Below are 20,526 nucleotides of genomic sequence, written 5' to 3' on the forward strand. Positions count from 1 at the left end.
AGAGACCGACATGTTAAAGTCGTCCCAACAAGATCACACAAGTTATAAAGTGATCCGTAAGAAGAGACCTAACAAAGGTCCAAATTATATGGATTACTAAAAATAACTTAGAAGGGACTGATAGGATGAAGTCGTCCCAACAGAATCAGGCAAGTTATAAGAAGTAATCCATAGAAGAGACCTAGCAAAGGTCCACATAATATGGATTAATAGAAATAACTCCGAACAAACCGAGATAAAGAAGTCGGCCAATAGAATGCATACAATTTGGACCCCGAAATCAACGACCTCGAAAGAATCAAGCTACAAGTATGAAAGTACGAAGGCAATCAAAAGAGGTCGGACAACAAGGCTCTAACACACCCAAAAACCTAGAAAGGAGCAGATAAGCTTATCACAAAAGAAATGAGGATATCATAATAATAAGACTCAAGAGGCCACCTGAAGTCAACCTCAAAAGCCTGAGAAACTAAAGGTATCCACAGTCAGAAACTACAAAATTACAAAATAAAAGAGTTTAAAGCCTACAGGCTGGGCTATACACAAATGTATCTGAAATAATTAGAGAGGATCTAAGGACTTCCCAGTAGCTGCATCCCGAGGTGAAGGAGGACGAGTCTGAAGAGGTACCGCATCTACCGTCCCGTCATCCCGGTTCAGGATCTGGACATCGGGATCAGACTCAGGTTGGCCGACTTCAGTTGCCAGAGCTGAAGGAGGCAGGGCAACAGAGACTTTGGCAGAAGGCACAGGAGGAGGGTCGACATCGTCATCGTCATCAAAGTCATCTGGAACGATCTTACCATCTTTTACAATATTGTCCAGGCTGAAAAGAGTAAGGTCAAGCTCGGGAGCAAGAACTCGAACTTGATCCTTCAAATTCTCATAAGCAATATTTACACTGCCTACAAGATGACCCTAGAGCTCGGTGTAATCAGCTCGGGAAGACTCCAAATCCTCCCTAAGACCCATCATCTCCTATAAGTTGTGACATAACTCTCCTTATGCTTCAACGCCATGTCTTCAGATAACTTGGCAGAAGCTGCCAAAGCAATAGCCCGAGTCTTCTCCCCATCCAACTCTTTCTCCAACTTAGCCACTTTTACCTCAAGCTCTTCCTTTAAACCTTTCATCCGATCGAACTATGATTTAGCCTCCTCCATAAAGGCCTTTGTTGCGTGGATAGGAAGATCCTGGGCAGTTCGATATAAAGCTGCTCCCATATGTGCCATTTTAATGCTGCTTCGAGTAATGAAATCCAAATGACGAAGAAGAGAGACATCGTCAGTAGGAATAACACCATAAGGAGCAATCTGCTGGTCGACAAATCCAATGGCATCAAAGTCCGGGGCATCTAGATTGAAGGGCTCAACAGTCCTTTGTCTTTTAGGAAGAGGTCCGCCAGTGGGAGAAGAGGTATCGTGACGCACACGGAAACTTGTCTCTCAACAATTTTCCTTCGGCAAGTGTACCGAATTGTCGTCAAGTAAAAACTCACAATAGAGTGAGGTCGAATCCCACAGGGATTGATTGGTCAAGCAACTTTAATTAGAGGAATGTTCTAGTTGAGCGAAGCAGAATTTGGTTTGATGCTGCAGGAAATTAAATGGCGAGAAAGTAAATAGCAGAAAATGTAAATGCCGAAAGTAAAGAGCTGAAAGTAAATGGCGGAATGAAAATTACAGAATTTAAATGGGAATGGGGAAGATGCTCATAAAAGTAAATTACAGAAATTAAAGAGAATGGGTAAGATCAGAGATGGGGATTCATTGGGCTTAGGAGATGTTGCATTCTCCGGATCAAATTCATTTTCATCTCTTCCTCAATCAATGCATTCATTGATCTCCTTGGCAATCTTAAGTTATCGAATTCCAATTCCTTGGCAATTCAATCTCTCAAATCTTGAGCAATAGCCAATTCCTTGGTCAATTGCTCATGAGAAGAGATGAAGTATGCTCACTGATTATACCACATGCATTCCCAAATCAAGTGTTGGTAGGATTATAGTCACTATATCCAACCAAACCCAATTTGGTCCAACATGAGAAAGTATTTCTAGCATGATCTCTTCATTCCTCTTCCAAGGTTCAGAAGAGATCCAAGTATGAATAGCTTCTTTTCCAAGATAACTACCCAATTGGATGAAGATTGAAAGCTTTCTAGTAAAATCAAGAGAAAAGATAGAAGAAGAGTAATGAAAACTAGTATTGATCCATCAAATTACAATAGAGCTCCCTAACCCAATGAAAGGAGTTTAGTTGTTCATAGCTCTGGAAATAGAAAACAAAGATGGAGAATACATCATGAAAATTAGAACTAGAAGTGCAGAGAAAGTAAATTATACAGGGAGTAGTTCTCAATTTCCAATCCGCCCAAAAGCTCTTTTCCTAATTCAAAACTACCCCTATATATACTACTCTTCTGATCTTCTAGTTGGTTCTTCAAGTCTTGGATATGGTCCTTTGGATCTTGAGTTTGAAGCCGTTATCTTCTGCAGTGGGCTTAGCTTTACTTGCAGAGAGAAAGTGTGAAGTAGGCAGGGTGTTTAGCTCAGGACGTTAGTGGCGTTAACGTTAAGTGAGAGTGTGGGTTCGAGAACGTTAGTGACAATCACCTTTTTCTCTAACGTTCCTCACCCAGGGATGGTCCACGTTAACTTCAACGTTAGTGGCACTAACGTGACCACTAACGTTGCCTCTTGGTCCTTCGCACACGTTATTGGGACTCACCTTTCCCAATAACGTTGAGAGTCTTCCCTTCCCCCTACGTTAGAGTCCACGTTAACTAGGTTAACATGGCTCTTAACGTAAGCTTGCCAATCCTTCGAGAACGTTAGTGACACTTACCTTTGTCACTAACGTTCCAATGTGCCCCTACTTCTCAAGTTAGAGTCCACGTTAACTAGGTTAACGTGGCTTCTAACGTAGCAATGATAGCCATTTCCAACGTTAGTGACAAAGGTGAGTGTCACTAACGTTGGCTCATCATTCCCTTATCCACGTTAGCTTCCACGTTAACTAAGTTAATGTGGGAGTTAACGTTGCTCACATTGGCTCATTCCAACGTTAGTGACAAAGGTGAGTGTCACTAACGTTGGCGATTCTTGCTCCCTTCACGTTAGCTTCCACGTTAACTAAGTTAACGTGGGAGTTAACGTTGCTCATTGTGGCTTAGCTCAACGTTAGTGACAAAGGTAAGTGTCACTAACATTGGCTTCTCTTTTGCTTCTCAACGTTAGAGTCCACGTTAACTGAGTTAACGTGGCTCTTAACGTGGCCAATTGTGAGCTTGGTCCAACGTTAGTGACAAAGGTAACTGTCACTAACGTTGGCTTCATTTCTTTCTTCCACGTTAGAGTTCACGTTAACTTAGTTAACGTGACTCTTAACGTGGGCTATTATGGCTTTGAGGGCGTTATTGGCGATTACTTTTCTCATTAACTTTGCAAGTTAGCTCCCATTCCACATTAAAGGTCACGTTAGTTAGACTAACGTGGCTGCTAACGTGGTTCTTCCTTGCTTCCTTTGTCCTGAAATCAAGCAATAAAGTGTATCAAAGCTCTAGTCCCAGTCATGGGGAATGCATCATCCAATTTGTCATTAAATTCATGCAAAATCCTCATGAAATCATGTAAAGTGCACAATGTATGCTTGAATCAAGATGTAAGTGAAATTCTACCCAAAACTTGCTTATTCCCTAAGAAAATGCATGAAACTACCCTAAAAGCAATAAAGAAAAGGTCAGTGAAACTGGCCAAAATGCCCTGGCATCACAACACCAAACTTAAAGCTTGCTTATCCCTAAGCAAGTACTGGAACAAGAGAATGATGAATGGAATGCCAAGAGAAATGAGTCATTATTGTGGAAGTTATGTCCTTTGGTTTTATGGTGGTTTCATGCATAGCAACTTAGGTTCATTCCTTCACTGGCTTTCAGACCTTTATCATGTCCTAGAACACCCACTTGATTGCATCCCATGAGACTTTTATTCATTGATCCTTTTTGTTATTTTAGGGCTTGTTTGTGTTCTTAGACTAGGTGCTCTGTGAGGGGGCGACTCTTTAAGATAAGCTTTCAGCCAGCACTCCCGAACCAGTTGGTTCAAGGTGCTAGGTGTTGAGACACCCCTAAGGACTTACTCCCTCAAGTCTCTTTCCCCCATACATACACACCACAGGCACAGGGTTTGTTTATTTTCTTTCCTTGAAGTCTTGGTGTCCAGCACCTCTTTGGGCTACTAAATGTTCTGTAGCAAAGATTGCTCTTGATAGTGGACTTTCAGCTGACAATCCCAGGTTAGTTAACCCAAGTTACCAGGTGATATGGCACCCCTGAGAGCTTAGTAATCCAAGCAGATCTTTGGTACAAGAACACCACAGACACATCCCTCAAGACTCAAACCCTTGGTGCCTAGCCTCTTTTCTTGCTATTTTTCTTTTATTCTTCAACTTTCATGTTTCTTTCCCTTTTTCTTATTAGGATCTTGTTATTTAGCTAGTCTCATGGGGTGTGTCTCAAGCATATGATTCAGGACAAATAGTTGTCTTCCCACCTTGTTGGTGAACCAACTTAGCTAACTTATGACCACATCACAAACTAAGGAATTTACTCCACAATATGAACTCCACTCTGGTCTTTGATAACACACATTCTCTTTTTATTTGATTTAGAAAGGACAAGCATACAAGTAAGCATAGTAAGGATGCAGTGACATCTAGACAGCACACATATGACAAGAGCAAATAAGCAACATTAAACTCTAATTATCTAAATTAATGAGTGATAAACCACTATTTCATGGTTTATCTTGTGCTCAATTGAGTGATTTTTATCAACTCTTTACCCACTTATTCATACTATTTGCATGGTTTTACATTTGCCTTCCTAATCATGTGTTTTGATTGAAAACATGCTTCTTTGGCCTTAAGTTTCCTATGTTTAATCCTCTCTTATTACCATTAGATGCCTTGATATGCATGTTAAGTGATTTCAGAGATTACAGGCCAGGAATGGCTCAGAGGATGGAAAGGAAGCATGCAAAAATGGAAGGAATACAAGAAGTTGGAGAAATTGCTAAGCTGTCTAGCCTGACCTCTTCGCACTCAAACGGCTATAACTTTAGCTACAGAGGTCTAAACGATGCGGTTCTAGTTGCGTTGGAGAGCTAACGTCCGGGGCTTCGATTTGATATATAATATGTCATAGTTTCTCTGACGCTAGGCGACGCGACCGCGTGCTCCATGCGGCCGCGTCGCAGTGACGAAAATTCAGCATGTTTGAATTCGCAACCAGCGAATTCTGGGCTGTTTCTGACCCAGTTTTTGGCCCAGAAAACACAGATTAGAGGCTATAAAGTGGAGGAATGCATCCATTCATAAAGAGGCTATTCATAATTCACAATTTTAGGAGTAGATGTAGTTTATAGAGAGAGAGGTTCTCTCCTCTCTCTTAGGATTAGGATTTACGACTTCTCTTAGTTTTAGGAGTGACTCTCAATCCCAGGTTCAATGTTCTTTTACTTTATATTTATCTCTTACTTTCAGATACTTTAATGCTTATATTAGTTATGTTGCCTATTTGGCTTATGCTACATTCATGTTATGATTTTCTTTGAATTAATATTATTTGAGGTATTTTAGTTATTATTGCTTTCTTTTATTTACATGATTATTGCTTCCCATCTGAAGGCATTTTTATTCCAGTAGATTTACTTTTTCCCTTTTGGTTTTGGTTAAGAAATCAGTAACTCAGGAGTTATCCAATTCAACAGCATAATTGATAATTGTTATCATGCCAATTGAATTGAACTTCAATAATCCCAATCTTTTCTTAGGAAATAAATAGGATTCGAAGATCAAACTAATTAATCCCTTGACATTCCTTTGCTTTAGCAAAGGTTAACTAAGTGGAATTAAGATTCGACTTTCATTGTTATTGATAAGGATAACTAAGTCTGGACTTCCAATTTCTCATACCTTGCCCAAAAGTCTGCTTTACAGTATTTATTTATTTTTAATTGCCATTTAAATTATTTGTCATATAACATATTCCACACCTTACTTCCAAAACCCCAATTTACAAACTCATAACCAATAATAAGAACATACCTCCCTGCAATTCCTTGAGAAGACGACCCGAGGTTTAAATACTCGGTTATCAATTTTATAGGGGTTTGTTACTTATGATAACCAAAATGTTTGTAAGAAAGGTTGATTGCTTGGTTTAGTAACTATACTTGCAACGAGTATTTACTATAACTTCTAAACCATCAATCTTCAGTTCTTCAATGAGAAACTATAAAATCAAGTTCCTTTGGACTTCCAAGTTTTAGCATTTTAAGTGTATGGAATTAAGTAACAACACAACCTTCGGGTGATGTTTTCTTGCTATCTCCTTGTTGTTCTCCTCCATAGTTTTTGCTCCTTCACTTCCTTGGATGATAGTGCACCATGTCTTCAGAAGGTTCCTGCAAAGTTATTGGAAGTTACTTGTTTCCAAAGCACTTGAGACATAGTTAGCTTGCATGTATGCTTGCGAATTTCTGAACTTAATTTGGTGTGTGAACACCAAACTTAGTTCTTTTGCCTAGTACAACAGATTGCTTACTTGCAGAGAGCCTCATATGTTATTATTAACAAAACAACCATTAACTTCAGACTAAACTACTGCTAAGTGGTTCCCCTGATTGTTTGGAGCTAGCAATCTGTCATCGGAGTGTAGTGTGATTATAACTCATATCTTTGGTGGAACACGAAACTTAAAGCTACACTTTCACTCTTGGATTTGTTTTGGTGTGGAACACCAAACTTAGCTCCTAGCAATACAGGGGAAACAACTTGTGATTTTTATTGAAATGACGATGAAAAAGAAACTACCTCAGGTTGGGTTGCCGCCCAACAAAGCGCTCTTTTAGCGTCGCTAGCTCGACGATTCCTCATTACTTGAGATGATACTTCACTTTGGGGTTTTCCCCCATGTTGCCCAGGTAGTGTTTGAGCCTTTGTCCGTTCATAGTGAAAGTCCTCTCCGAACTTTTATCCATGATTTCTATGTGCCCATATGGCGAGACCTTTGTGACAAGGAAGGGTCCTGACCACCTTGACTTGAGTTTGCCAGGGAACAGTCTCAATTTGGAGTTGTAAAGGAGTACTTGCTGCCCCTTTTCGAAACTCCTTGGTGCCAGATGCAGGTCATGTCTTCTCTTCGCCTTTTCTTTATAAATCTTGGCATTTTCATAGGCTTGAGATCTAAATTCCTCCATCTCTTGCAGCTGCAGGATCCTCTTTGCACCAGCAGCAATGCTGTCAAAATTTAGTATCTTAAGAGCCTAGAGAGCTTTGTGTTCCAGCTCCAGTGGTAAATGACAAGCTTTCCCATACACCAGTTGATATGGGGACATTCCAAGTGGAGTTTTGAATGCTGTTCTGTATGCCCAAAGAGCATCATCCAGCTTCTTCGACCAATCCTTTCTTGATGCACCCACAATCTTTTCCAGAATCCTTTTTAGCTCTCTGTTGGATATCTCAGTTTGCCCGCTTGTTTGGGGATGGTAAGGAGTGGCCACCTTGTGTTTTACCCCATATCGTAGGAGAAGAGCTTCTAGTGGTCTGTTACAAAAATGGCTCCCTCCATCACTGATGAGTGCGTGGAACTCCAAATCGGCTAAAGATATTCTTCCTAAGGAAGTTCATGACCACCTTGTTATCATTCGTTGGAGTTGCAATAGCCTCCACCCACTTGGAAACGTAATCCACTGCCACCAAGATGTACTTGTTTGAATATGAAGTTGGGAATGGTCCCATGAAATTGATTCCCCACACATCAAACAGTTCTAATTCTAAGATGAAATTTTGTGGCATCTCATTTCTCTTGGGCAAGTTTCCAGCTCTTTGACACTCATTGCAGTTCTTTGCTAGTTCTTTGGCATCTTTGAAAAGGGTGGGCCAAAAAAATCCGCTTTGTAACACTTTGGCTGCAGTTCTCTCCCCTCCAAAATGGCCTCCATAACATGAGCCGTGGTAGTTCCACAGGACCTCTCGTCCCTCTTCTTCTGAAACACATCTCCTCAGGATTCCATCTGAACACTTCTTGAAGAGATATGGCTCATCCTAGACAAAATACTTTGCATCATTTAGGAGTTTTCTTTTTTGATGTTTATTGATCTCTAGAGGTAAAGCCCCAGTTGCTTTGAAATTGGCAATGTCTGCAAACCATGGTGCTTTGTGAACTGCCATCAACTGCTCATCAGGGAAGAGCTCATTTACACTTGTATCATGTGTTACACCTTCATCCTGAGGGATTTTGGATAGGTGATCCGCTACCTTGTTCTCCACTCCTTTCTTGTCTCTGATTTCAATATTGAATTCCTGCAACAATAAGATCCATCTTATTAGTCTCGGTTTTGATTCTTGCTTGGCAAACAAATATTTAAGTGCTGTGTGATCTATGAAAACAATCACTTTAGCACCAATGAGGTATGATCTAAACTTGTCAAATGCAAAAACTATTGCTAGCAACTCCTTTTCAGTAGTGGTATAATTTCTTTGAGTATCATTTAGGACTTTGCTAGCATAGTATATCACCTGGACTAAGTTATCTTTCCTCTGCCCTAACACTGCCCTAACTGCAAAGTCAGATGCATCACACATCAATTCAAAGGGTAAGTTCCAATTAGGTGGGGAAATGATGGGGGCAGAGGACAATCTTTTTTTCAAATTCTCGAATGCTTACATGCATGTTTCATCGAAGATAAATGGTGTATCAGATACAAGGAGATTGCTCAAGGGCTTGGCTATCTTTGAAAAGTCTTTAATAAATCTTCTGTAAAAGCCAGCATGCCCTAAAAAGCTTCTAATTACCTTGACATCACTAGGTGGAGGAAGTTTTTCAATAAGTTCCACTTTAGCTCTGTCCACCTTAATGCCTTGGTTAGAAACCTTATGGCCAAGGACTGTTCCTCCTGTCACCATAAAGTGACATTTCTCCCAGCTCAAGACCAGATTGGTCTCTTGGCACCTTTTCAATACCAAGGCTAGGTGATTCAGGCAGCTAGGAAAGGAATCTCTGAATACCGAGAAATCATCCATAAAAACTTTAATGAATTTCTCTATCATATCTGAGAAGATAGAAAGCATGCAGCGTTGGAAAGTTGCCGGCGCATTACATAGCCCAAATGGCATGCGCCTGTAGGCAAACACTCCATATGGGCAAGTGAATAAGGTTTTCTCTTGGTCTCTAGGATCAACCACTATTTGGTTATATCCTGAATAACCGTCGAGAAAACAATAATATGCGTGTCCTGCGAGTCTTTCCAACATCTGATCCACGAATGGGAGGGGGAAATGGTTCTTTCGTGTAGCCTCATTGAGTTTCTGGTAGTCTATGCACATCCGCCATCCTATGACGGTCCTTGTAGGAATTAGTTCATTATTCTCATTGTGGACTACAGTGATCCTTCCTTTTTTGGGCACCACATGCACGGGGCTGACCCAGGGGCTGTCTGAAATCGGGTAGATTACCCCTCCTTGCCATAACTTCATAACTTCTTTCTGCACCACTTCCTTCATGATTGGGTTCAGCCTCCTTTGGGATTGAATGGATGGTTTGGCATCATCTTCCAACAGTATTTTATGCATGCATATGGCCGAACTAATTCCTTTCAAGTCAGCGAGGGTCCATTCAATGGCATCCTTATGCTTTTGCAACACTTGGAGTAATTCATCCTCTTGATCTTGGCTGAGGGATGAGTTTATGATCACCAGGTAGCTTTCATTCTCTCCTAAGTATGCATATTTGAGAGTGGGTGGTAGTGCCTTGAGTTCAAGTTTGGGTACTTCTAACTTTTCATTCTCTTCCTTTGGTGCACCTTGTATATGCATCTCTGCTGTCGCAACCTCTTCACTAGACGTTAATCCCTCTTCTATTAATCCTTCAGGTTCTTCTTCTTCAAAACTCTCCTGCATTGCATCTTCCAGTGAGTCCAACTTCATACATTCTCCCCATTGTTCTGGTGGGTAACTCATGGCCTTGAACACATTGAATGTTATCTTTTCATTGTGTAATCTCAAGGTGAGATCACCTTTTTGGACATCAATGACAGCTCCAGCAGTAGCTAAGAACGGTCTTCCCAGGATGATGGAGGCTTTGGCTTCCTCCTGCATGTCCAATACCACAAAGTCTGCTGGGAAAATAAAATCCCCCACCTTCACCAGTAAATCTTCCACTATACCATGAGGGAACTTGAACGATCGGTCTGCCAGTTGTATGGCCATTTTTGCTGGCTTAGCCTCCTCGATCTTCATTTTTCTCATCATAGCTACTGACATCAGATTTATGTTGGCTCCTAAGTCACATAGAGCTTTCTCCACTGTGATCTCCCCTATAATACAAGGGATCTGGAAGATCCCAGGATCCTTCAGTTTCTGGGGTAGTTTATGCTGAATGATAGCACTACATTCTTCGGTCAGTATCACAGTCTCGTTGCTCTTCCAACTTCTCTTCTTAGTCATCAATTCCTTTAAGAACTTGGCATAGAACGGCATTTGCTCTATTGCTTCAGCAAAGGGTATGTTAATCTGTAATTTCTTGAAGATTTCTAAAAATCTGGAGAACTGGCTGTCATCCCCCTTCTTCTTCAGTTATTGAGGATATGGTACTTTCGGAACATATGGCTTCAGCTCTCCTTCCTTTTGACGTGAGTTGGAGGTGGGGATTTGAGCTTCATCTTGTTCCTCCTTCTTTCCAACTGAATCTTTCTCTTGGGGTTGCTTGGGAGTCTCCTTCAATTCTTTTCCACTTCTGAGGGTTATAGCCTGATACTTCTCCCTTTGGTTTGAGTCTGCATCACTGCGAGGGTTGTGGCTAGAAATTCTCTTGAATAGGTAGCCAATTTGTGTCTCAAATTTCTTGATTGCAGCATCTTGATTCTGCATATTGGACTGCACTTCTTCTCGGAATGCCTTTCTGTCTTGAATCTCTTTGCATATGCCCTCAAGCATAGTCTCAATTTTGGAGAGTCTATCTTCAGATGAGGGTGAGTTGAGAGTGGAGGGGTGAGTTTGGTTATTCTGGTTTTGGTATGGATGTGGAGAGGTGTTGTTAGGGTGGTGTTGATATGATCTTTGTGCGGAATGTTGGTGAGCTGCATGGTTGTTGGGGTTGTGACGTCTCTGATCTTGGTTTTGATCTTGTTGATTTCCCCACCCAAAGTTTGGGTGATTCCTCCATCCAGGGTTGTAGGTTTTGGAGTATGGATCATGGGTTTGCCTGGGTGAGTTTCCAATGTAATTGGCTTGTTCTTGCTCCTCCTCTGCCTCAGCATTCACTCCCTCTTGGGTTGCTAATGAGGTGGTGATTGCTGCTACTTGGTTCTTCTCCATCTTCTTGGTGAGGTCAGCCAGCTACTTGGTAATAAGCTTATTTTGGGCCAACAGTGCATCCACATTGTTCAGCTCCATCACTCCTCTAGTGTTGCCTCTTTCAGAAGCATAGAAGTAGTCATTCTCAGCTACAGTTTCAATGACATCTATGGCTTCTTCAATGGTCTTCTTCTTGTTAAGAGATCCCCCGGATGAATGGTCTACTGCCTTCTTTGATTCATAAAAAAGGCCTTCATAGAAAATATGTAGCTGCACCCATTCATTAAACATATCTGATGGACACCTTCTTGTCAGGTCCTTAAACCTCTCCCATGCTTCATATAGAGTCTCACCATCCTGCTGCCTGAATGTTTGTACCTCAGCTCTCAGCTTGTTAATCCGTTGAGGAGGATAGAATCTTGCCAAGAATTTGTTTATCACATCTTCCCAGGTTGCTAAACTCTCCTTTGGAAAGGATTCCAGCCATTTAGATGCCTTGTCCTTGAGTGAAAAAGGGAAGAGAAGTAGTCTATAGGTGTCAGGATGAACACCATTGGACTTCACAGTATCATATATCCTCAGGAAGGTGGTTAGATGTTGATTGGGGTCTTCTTAGACACTCCCTCCGAATGAACAGTTGTTCTGAACAAGGGTGATGAGCTGTGGCTTTAGTTGAAAGTTGTTGGCATGTATGGTTGGCCTTTGGATGCTACTCCTACAGTTTCCTGGGTTTCGGTTGATGTAAGAACCCAGAACTCTTCTTTCTTGCCCAGCATGATTTGCTAGACCCTCTCTGCCATGGTTGTGAGCCTCCTCTTCATGATGGTTCTCCATGTTTTCATCCATGTCTGGTTCAAAATATTCTTCCTCTTTCTCAGCACCAACTACTCTATTTCCTCTTGCTTCCCTCCTTAATCTAAGGAAGGTCCTCTCAGGTTCAGAATCAAATGAAGTTGAAGCCCGGCTTCTTCTTCTTGTCATACAACTAACAAGGCACAAGCAAGGAACTAGATGCAGAGACTACTCTTGTTAGAAATTCTGTTAGTGTGAGTGATGCAATATATCAAACAGTTAGTGGGTTAGTGGACTGAATCGTAAAAAACTAAGAAAATAGGTAGTGGGAAGGGAAGAAAATAACTGAATAGAAAGTAAATTACTCAAATGAACTTAAATCAAACAAAAAAGAAAAAAAAATGCTCAATCTAGTTATCCTCCAATTTAATCATTGTTGATACAAAATCAATCCCCGGCAACGGCACCATAAACTTGATGCACACGGAAACTTGTCTCTCAACAATTTTCCTTCGGCAAGTGTACCGAATTGTCGTCAAGTAAAAACTCACAATAGAGTGAGGTCGAATCCCACAGGGATTGATTGGTCAAGCAACTTTAATTAGAGGAATGTTCTAGTTAAGCGAAGTAGAATTTGGTTTGAGTGTTGCAGGAAATTAAATGGCAAGAAAGTAGATAGCAGAAAATGTAAATGCCGAAAGTAAAGAGCTGAAAGTAAATGGCGGAATGTGAATTGCAGAATTTAAATGGGAATGGGGAAGATGCTCATAAAAGTAAATTACAGAAATTAAAGAGAATGGGTAAGATCAGAGATGGGGATTCATTGGGCTTAGGAGATGTTGCATTCTCCGGATCAAATTCATTTTCATTTCTTCCTCAATCAATGCATTCATTGATCTCCTTGGCAATCTTAAGTGATCGAATTCCAATTCCTTGGCAATTCAATCTCTCAAATCTTGATCAATAGCCAATTCCTTGGTCAATTGCTCATGAGAAGAGATGAAGTATGGTCATTGATTATACCACATGCATTCCCAAATCAAGTGTTGGTAGGATTATAGTCACCATATCCAACCAAACCCAATTTGGTCCAATATGAGAAAGCATTTCTAGCATGATCTCTTCATTCCTCTTCCAAGGTTCAGAAGAGATCCAAGTATGAATAGCTTCTTTTCCAAGATAACTACCCAATTGGATGAAGATTGAAAGCTTTCTAGTAAAATCAAGAGAAAAGATAGAAAAAGAGTAATGAAAACTAGTATTGATCCATCAAATTACAACAGAGCTCCCTAACCCAATGAAAGGGGTATAGTTGTTCATAGCTCTGGAAATAGAAAACAAAGATCGAGAATACATCATGAAAATTAGAACCAGAAGTGCAGAGAAAGTAAATTATACAGGGAGTAGTTTCCAATTTCCAATCCCCCCAAAAGCTCTTTTCCTAATTCAAAACTACCCCTATATATACTACTCTTCTGATCTTCTAGTTGGTTCTTTAAGTCTTGGATATGGGCCTTTGGATCTTGAGTTTGAAGCAGTTATCTTCTGCAGTGGGCTTAGCTTTACTTGAAGAGAGAAAGTGTGAAGTAGGCAGGGTGTTTAGCTCAGGACGTTAGTGGCGTTAACGTTAAGTGAGAGTGTGGGTTCGAGAACGTTAGTGACAATCACCTTTATCACTAACGTTCCTCACCCAGGGATGGTCCACGTTAACTTCAACATTAGTGGCACTAACGTGACCACTAACGTTGCCTCTTGGTCCTTCGTACACGTTATTGGGACTCACCTTTCCCAATAACGTTGAGAGTCTTCCCTTCCCCCTACGTTAGAGTCCACGTTAACTAGGTTAACGTGGCTCTTAACATAAGCTTGCCAATCCTTCGAGAATGTTAGTGACACTTACCTTTGTCACTAACGTTCCAATGTGCCCCTACTTCCCACGTTAGAGTCCACGTTAACTAGGTTAACGTGGCTTCTAACGTAGCAATGATAGCCATTTCCAATGTTAGTGACAAAGGTGAGTGTCACTAACGTTGGCTCATCATTCCCTTATCCACGTTAGCTTCCACGTTAACTAAGTTAATGTGTGACTTAACGTTTCTCACATTGGCTCATTCCAACGTTAGTGACAAAGGTGAGTGTCACTAACGTTGGCGATTCTTGCTCCCTCCACGTTAGCCTCCACGTTAACTAAGTTAACGTGGGAGTTAACGTGGCTCATTGTGGCTTAGCTCAACGTTAGTGACAAAGGTAAGTGTCACTAACGTTGGCTTCTCTTTTGCTTCTCAACGTTAGAGTCCACGTTAACTGAGTTAACATGGCTCTTAACGTGGCCAATTGTGAGCTTGGTCCAACGTTAGTGACAAAGGTAAGTGTCACTAACGTTGGCTTCATTTCTTTCTTCCACGTTAAAGTTCACGTTAACTTAGTTAACGTGACTCTTAACGTGGGCTATTATGGCTTCGAGGGCGTTATTGGCGATTACTTTTCTCATTAACTTTGCAAGTTAGCTCCCATTCCACGTTAGAGGTCACGTTAGTTAGACTAACGTGGCTGCTAACGTGGTTCTTCCTTGCTTCCTTTGTCCTGAAATCAAGCAATAAAGTGCATCAAAGCTCTAGTCCTAGTCATGGGGAATGCATCATCCAATTTGTCATTAAATTCATGCAAAATCCTCATGAAATCATGTAAAGTGCACAATGTATGCTTAAATCAAGATGTAAGTGAAATTCTACCCAAAACTTGCTTATTCCCTAAGAAAATGCATGAAACTACCCTAAAAACAATAAAGAAAAAGTCAGTGAAACAGGCCAAAATGCCCTGGCATCATAGCGCCAGAAGTCTGGAGGGGGATCAACTAAACGGACCTGAGGCGTAGGGATCATCTTCTTCGGCCCGGCAGCATTCAAAAAGGGCTTCTTGGGAGGAATCTGGGAAGATCCTTCCCCAACAACTTTACCCGAGATGTGCTGCACTGCTGTAGCCTTCCTCACCCTCTTAAAGGCCTTCATAGATTCGTTGTTTTTAATCATCTCTGAAAATACATAAGAAATCAAGTTATAAACTGGAAGAAAAAATGAGCTCGAAAAGAATTAAACAACTACGGCAAATATCAAGGAAGTCGACCCCTGCCCAGTTCAGTACTGAGAAGTAAAGAATCTCCTAAAAATTTCTTAGTATCAAGATGGGGAGGCTGCCCCAATTTTCTTCTAACATAGTTACAAAAGCTTGCTCAACATCGTCCAACATCTCTCAGGTGTACCTAGACACCACTACATTCCTTTGCCATTCTAAAGGAAAGCTGGGCTCGCCATTCTCATCCAAAAAGAAAGGTCGAGCTCCTTCAACAGCTCGGACCTTAAAAAGGTAATTCTTAAAATTCCTGAAAGACTCATCATACATGGAAAAAACTTTGTGTCCCTGGGCAGACCTGAAAGAAATCCAAGAAGCTTTCTTTTTGGTGGTCCCAGGCTTGGTCAACACAAAGAGGTACAGAAAGAGGGTTTGAGAAAGTTTAACATCAAATTCTTGACAAAGCAATTGAAAAATTTTGATAAATCCCCACGAGTTTGGATGAAGATGTGATGGAGCTACGTTACACGACCACAACAGGTCAGTCTCAAGAGGGGTAAAATGAAGAGTAATGTTCATCTGGCTAAAAAAGAAGTCGTACACATAAAAGAAGGGACGCTCCCCCTGGGTCGGAATAGGGAAACAAACCCTTTCATCAGAATCAGGTGCCACCAATTCATAATTGTTCTCTTGATCCCGATTACTACAGATTCGATGATGTTTTCTAAGCTCCGCACAGAATTCAGAGTCAGCTAGAGAAACACACAGCAGGACAAGAGAGTCCAGCCAATCGGACATACCCTCAGGAAACCTTGGAAGACGTCTCGACAATATTTTTGCGAGAAGACATGGTCAACTAGTCCTACAGCCAGAAAAGAAAATGGATTACTAACTGTTCATACCCTGGGTCGAGCTGTCCGACCCGAGATGTTTAGCGACGAAGACGACCGACCTCTTCAGGTCAGACTACCCGACCTCTTCTCAAAGAGCTCAGCCAAATGGCCAGGAAAGCCCAATAAAGGGCCCAGATAGTGGAACACGACCCAAATCCAAAGGCAGCCCAAGCTTATAGAGATAAGGGTGGTTCCCTTGAAGATAAGATGACCTCACTCAAAGATAAGATGACCTCACTCAAAGAAAAGATAAAGATAACTAACTTATCTTATCTAAGAAGGTCACTCCACACTATTATAAATACACTGGAGCACCCATGTATAACTCATACTCTGATTCTACAAAAAACCTGCTTAATACCCTTGCTTACTTAAGCATCGGAGTCCCTTGCAGGTACCACCACCCTCCGGTGACAAAGGATCAGCAGCATAGCCAGTCCAACAAATCGGACACAACAGCTCCGGCCGTCACTCACCAGCCGGACACGTCATCTCTGACCAGAACAGAAGATCTCATCCGAGATCGACCTACAGTTTCAAGTAACCCTCAGAACATTGGTGCCATTGGTGGGGAACCTGGAAGTCATCCCATCACCATGGCAGATGACCATGACAACGATCACGACTCTGATTTGGAAGACCGGACGCCGCACAAAAATGCGGACACCACACCAAAAGATATTCCTCAACCTAACAACGACAATAATTCACCAAATACAGAGCCATGGAGGCACTTCAGGATCGACTAAAACAAAAAGAGGTCGAGTACCAACGCGAGATGAAGAGAAGCCTACAAAGGGAGGCTAAGCGACGCTGCGAGTTAGAGGACAAGCTCTTAAAACTCGAAGCAGATCTCAAGGCCAAAACTTTTCGATCCGGTCACGAAGATAGCTCTAGTAAGGATCAAGACCCATTCACCAAGGAAATCATGAGGACCAAAATCCCAAAAGACTTCAAATTTCCTGACATGACTTTATACGATGGCACAGTAGACCCCAACCATCATCTCAGTAATTTCAGAAGTAGAATGTACCTCACTGACGCCTTAGATGCAGTCCGCTGCAAAGCCTTCCAGACTACCTTAACAAAGACGGCCATTAAATGGTTCGACAATCTACCCCTTAGGTCCATCTCAAGCTTCGACGACCTAGCAAAGAAGTTTCTGGCCAGATTCTTCATCCAAAGAGACAAAGCTAAGCACGCCCCAAGTCTATTAGGAATCAAGCAAGGTGATCGGGAATGTCTCCACAGTTACATGGAAAGATTCAACAAAGCATGTCTAGACATACAGAGTCTACCACAGAAGCGGCCATCATGGGCCTCATCAATGGCTTACGAGAAGGGCCTTTTACCCACTCCATATCAAAAAAACATCCTACATCTCTAAACGAGGTACAAGAATGAGCAGAGAAGTATATCAACATGGAGGAAAACTCTCGACTAGGAGAGACCTCAAAATCCGGGTTCTCCTACTCCTCCCGAGATAAGGACAAAAAATCCAAGAAAAAAGAAGATCAACATGGAGAAAAGATCAAAAAATACCACAGTTATACCCCTCTTCAGGTATCCCTTGTGGATGTCTACAGAGAAGTATGCCATACTGAAAAGATACCTCCAGCTCGACCAATTAAAAGCAAAAAAGGAGGAGGAAATCAGGCTGAATATTGTGAAGATCATCGAATCTATGGACATTCCACCAACGAATGTTTTGACCTAAAAAATATCATAGAAAAACTGGTAAGAGAAGGAAAGTTAGATCGTTATTTAGTGAACCGAGCAGACGATCCCAGAAAAAAAAGAAGGAATGAAGATGTCGGACGGCCTGAACGACCACCTCGTACACCCGAGAGACATGTCCATATGATACACGGAGGATTTGCGGGAGGAGGGATCTCCAAATCATCTCGCAAAAGATATCTTAAAGAAGTATATCACATCGAGGGAACAGAGGAAGCACCCGACATCCCCACAATTACTTTTACCAAAGAGGACGCATCCGGCATCATCTCGGGACACGACAATCCCATGGTCATCACTATCATACTGGAAAACGCAAATCTCCACCGCACACTGATAGACCAAGGAAGCTCCGCCGACATCTTGTTCAAAACTACCTTCGACAAACTCGGCCTAGAAGAAAAAGAACTCAGAGCATATCCGAACAGCCTGTTCGAACTAGGAGACACTCCAGTTCAACCACTTGGATACATGTCACTCACACAACCTTCGGAAAAGGAAACCAGTCAAGAACACTCAAGATAGACTACATCGTGGTCGACGTGAGTTCAGCTTACAATGCCTTAATAGGTCGGACAACATTAAATCAGCCCGACGCAGTAGTCTCGACTCCACATCTATGCATGAAGTTCCCAACTGCAGAAGGGATAGGTACAATAAAGGCAGACCAAAAGATGGAGCGCCGCTGATACAACGAAAGTCTAAACCTCGGAGGCAGAGGAGAAGAATTCCACACTATCTAACTCGGTGGAGTTCAGAGGCGGGAACAACTCCGCCCATAACCCGAAGGTGAAGTAGAAAAAGTCCAGATCGGAGATATCCCGGACAAAATAACCAATATCAGTACAATCCTAAAAGGAGACACAAAAGAATCACTCATACAGTTCTTACGAGATAAGGTCGACCTCTTTGCATGGAAGGTTGCAGACATGCCAGGCATAGACCCCAAGTTAATGTGCCACAAGCTAGCAGTCTACCCAGGATCTCGGCCAGTACAACAGAGACGTAGAAAGCTCGGATCAAAATGATCCCAAGCTGTGGAAGAGCAGGTACAAGCTCTATTGGAGGCAGGATTCATAAGAGAAGTCAAGTACCCACTATGGCTAGCTAACGTCGTCTTGGTGAAGAAATCAAATGGGAAGTGGTGGATGTGCACCGACTACACTGATCTCAACAAAGCTTGTCCAAAAGATCCTTACCCACTCCCAAGTATCGACGCTCTGGTGGATGCCTCCTCCGGATATATATACTTCTCGTTTATGGACGCATATTCAGGATACAATCAAATCCTGATGTACCCGCCCGACCAAGAATAAACTTCATTCTTAACCCCAAAAGCAAACTACTGCTACATAGTCATGCCTTTCGGACTTAAAAACGCAGGAGCTACTTGATGAGCGGATAATTTATACGCTTTTTGGCATTACTTTTAGGTAGTTTTTAGTATGATTTACCTTGTTTTTACTATATTTTTATTAGTTTTTATTCAAAATTCATATTTCTAGACTTTACTATGAGTTTGTGTGTTTTTCTGTGATTTCAGGTATTTTCTAGCTGAAATTGAGGGACCTGAGCAAAAATCTTATTCAGAGGCTGAAAAAGGACTGCAGAGGCTATTGGATTCTGACCTCCTGCACTCAAAGTGGCTTTTCTGGAGCTATAGGAGTCCAAATGGCACGTTCTCAATTGTGTTGGAAAGTAGACATCTAGGGCTTTCCATCAATAGATAATAGTCCATACTTTGCCCGAGTTTAGATGACACAAACTGGCGTTCAACGCCAGTTTTCTGCCCTATTCTAGCGTTAAACGCCAGAAACAGGTTACAAGTTGGAGTTAAACGCCCAAAACAGGTTACAACCTAGCGTTTAACTCCAGAAACAGCCTAGGCACCTGTAAAGCTCAAGTCTCAGCCCCAGCACATACCAAGTGGGCCCCGGAAGTGGATTTCTGCACTATCTATCATAGTTTACTCATTTTCTGTAAACCTAGGTTACTAGTTTAGTATTTAAAACAACTTTTAGAGATTTATTTTTCACCTCATGACATTTTCACGTTTTACATTGTATCTCTATGGCATGAGTCTCTAAACTCCATGTTTGGGGGTGAGGAGCTCTGCTGTGTCTCGATGAATTAATGCAATTACTTCTGTTTTCTATTCAATCACGCTTGTTTCTATTCTAAGATACTCGCTAGTACTTAACCATGATGAATGTGATGATCCGTGACACTCATCATCATTCTCAACCTATGATCGCGTGCCTGACAACCACTTCCGTTCTACCTTAGATTGAGTGTGTATCTCTTAGCATCTTGGTTCATGATCAGAGTCTTTGTGGTATAGGATAGGATTATTGGCGGCCATTCCTGAGATCCGGAAAGTCAAAACCTTGTCTGTGGTATTACGAGTAGGATCTGGGAGGGGATGACTGTGACGAGCTTCAAACTCATGAGTGATGTGTGTAGTGACAAACGCAAAAGGATCAATGGATCCTATTCCAATATGAGTGAGAACAGACAGATGATTAGCCGTGTGGTGATAGCGCATTTGGACCATTTTCACTAAGAGGACGGATGGTAGCCATTGACAACGGTGATCCACCAACACATAGCTTGCCATGGAAGGAGACCTGCATGCGTGAAGAAGAAGACAGTAGGAAAGCAGAGATTCAGAAGACAGA

At 41.8% G+C, this 20,526-nt stretch overlaps 1 protein-coding gene and 1 pseudogene across 1 annotated transcript; one reads left to right on the forward strand and one right to left on the reverse strand.

Moving 5' to 3' along the window:
- Positions 1-1,142: 1,142 nt before the first annotated feature.
- On the reverse strand, positions 1,143-15,178 carry LOC148577783 (uncharacterized). The gene is made up of 2 exons (XM_088502911.1): positions 14,980-15,178; positions 1,143-1,444 (listed from the first exon to the last, which is right to left on the reverse strand). The coding sequence occupies exons 1-2, from the start codon at positions 15,176-15,178 to the stop codon at positions 1,143-1,145; spliced, it is 501 nt and encodes a 166-aa protein (XP_088359037.1).
- On the forward strand, positions 11,649-11,750 carry LOC148577784 (small nucleolar RNA R71; annotated as a pseudogene).
- Positions 15,179-20,526: the final 5,348 nt, after the last annotated feature.

Source organism: Arachis ipaensis, chromosome B1 (assembly GCF_059453495.1).
Source record: "Arachis ipaensis isolate K30076 ecotype BB chromosome B1, ASM5945349v1, whole genome shotgun sequence".
Taxonomy (NCBI): Eukaryota; Viridiplantae; Streptophyta; class Magnoliopsida; order Fabales; family Fabaceae; genus Arachis; species Arachis ipaensis.

Bases quoted from the DNA above. Each gene is read 5' to 3' on its own strand.
- LOC148577783 (XM_088502911.1), bottom strand. From the start codon at position 15,178: ATGATTAAAAACAACGAATCTATGAAGGCCTTTAAGAGGGTGAGGAAG. The intron at 1,445-14,979 runs GCTATGATGCCA...AAAATTGTTGAG, and splicing joins TCCCCCTCCAGACTTCTGGC to AGACAAGTTTCCGTGTGCGT.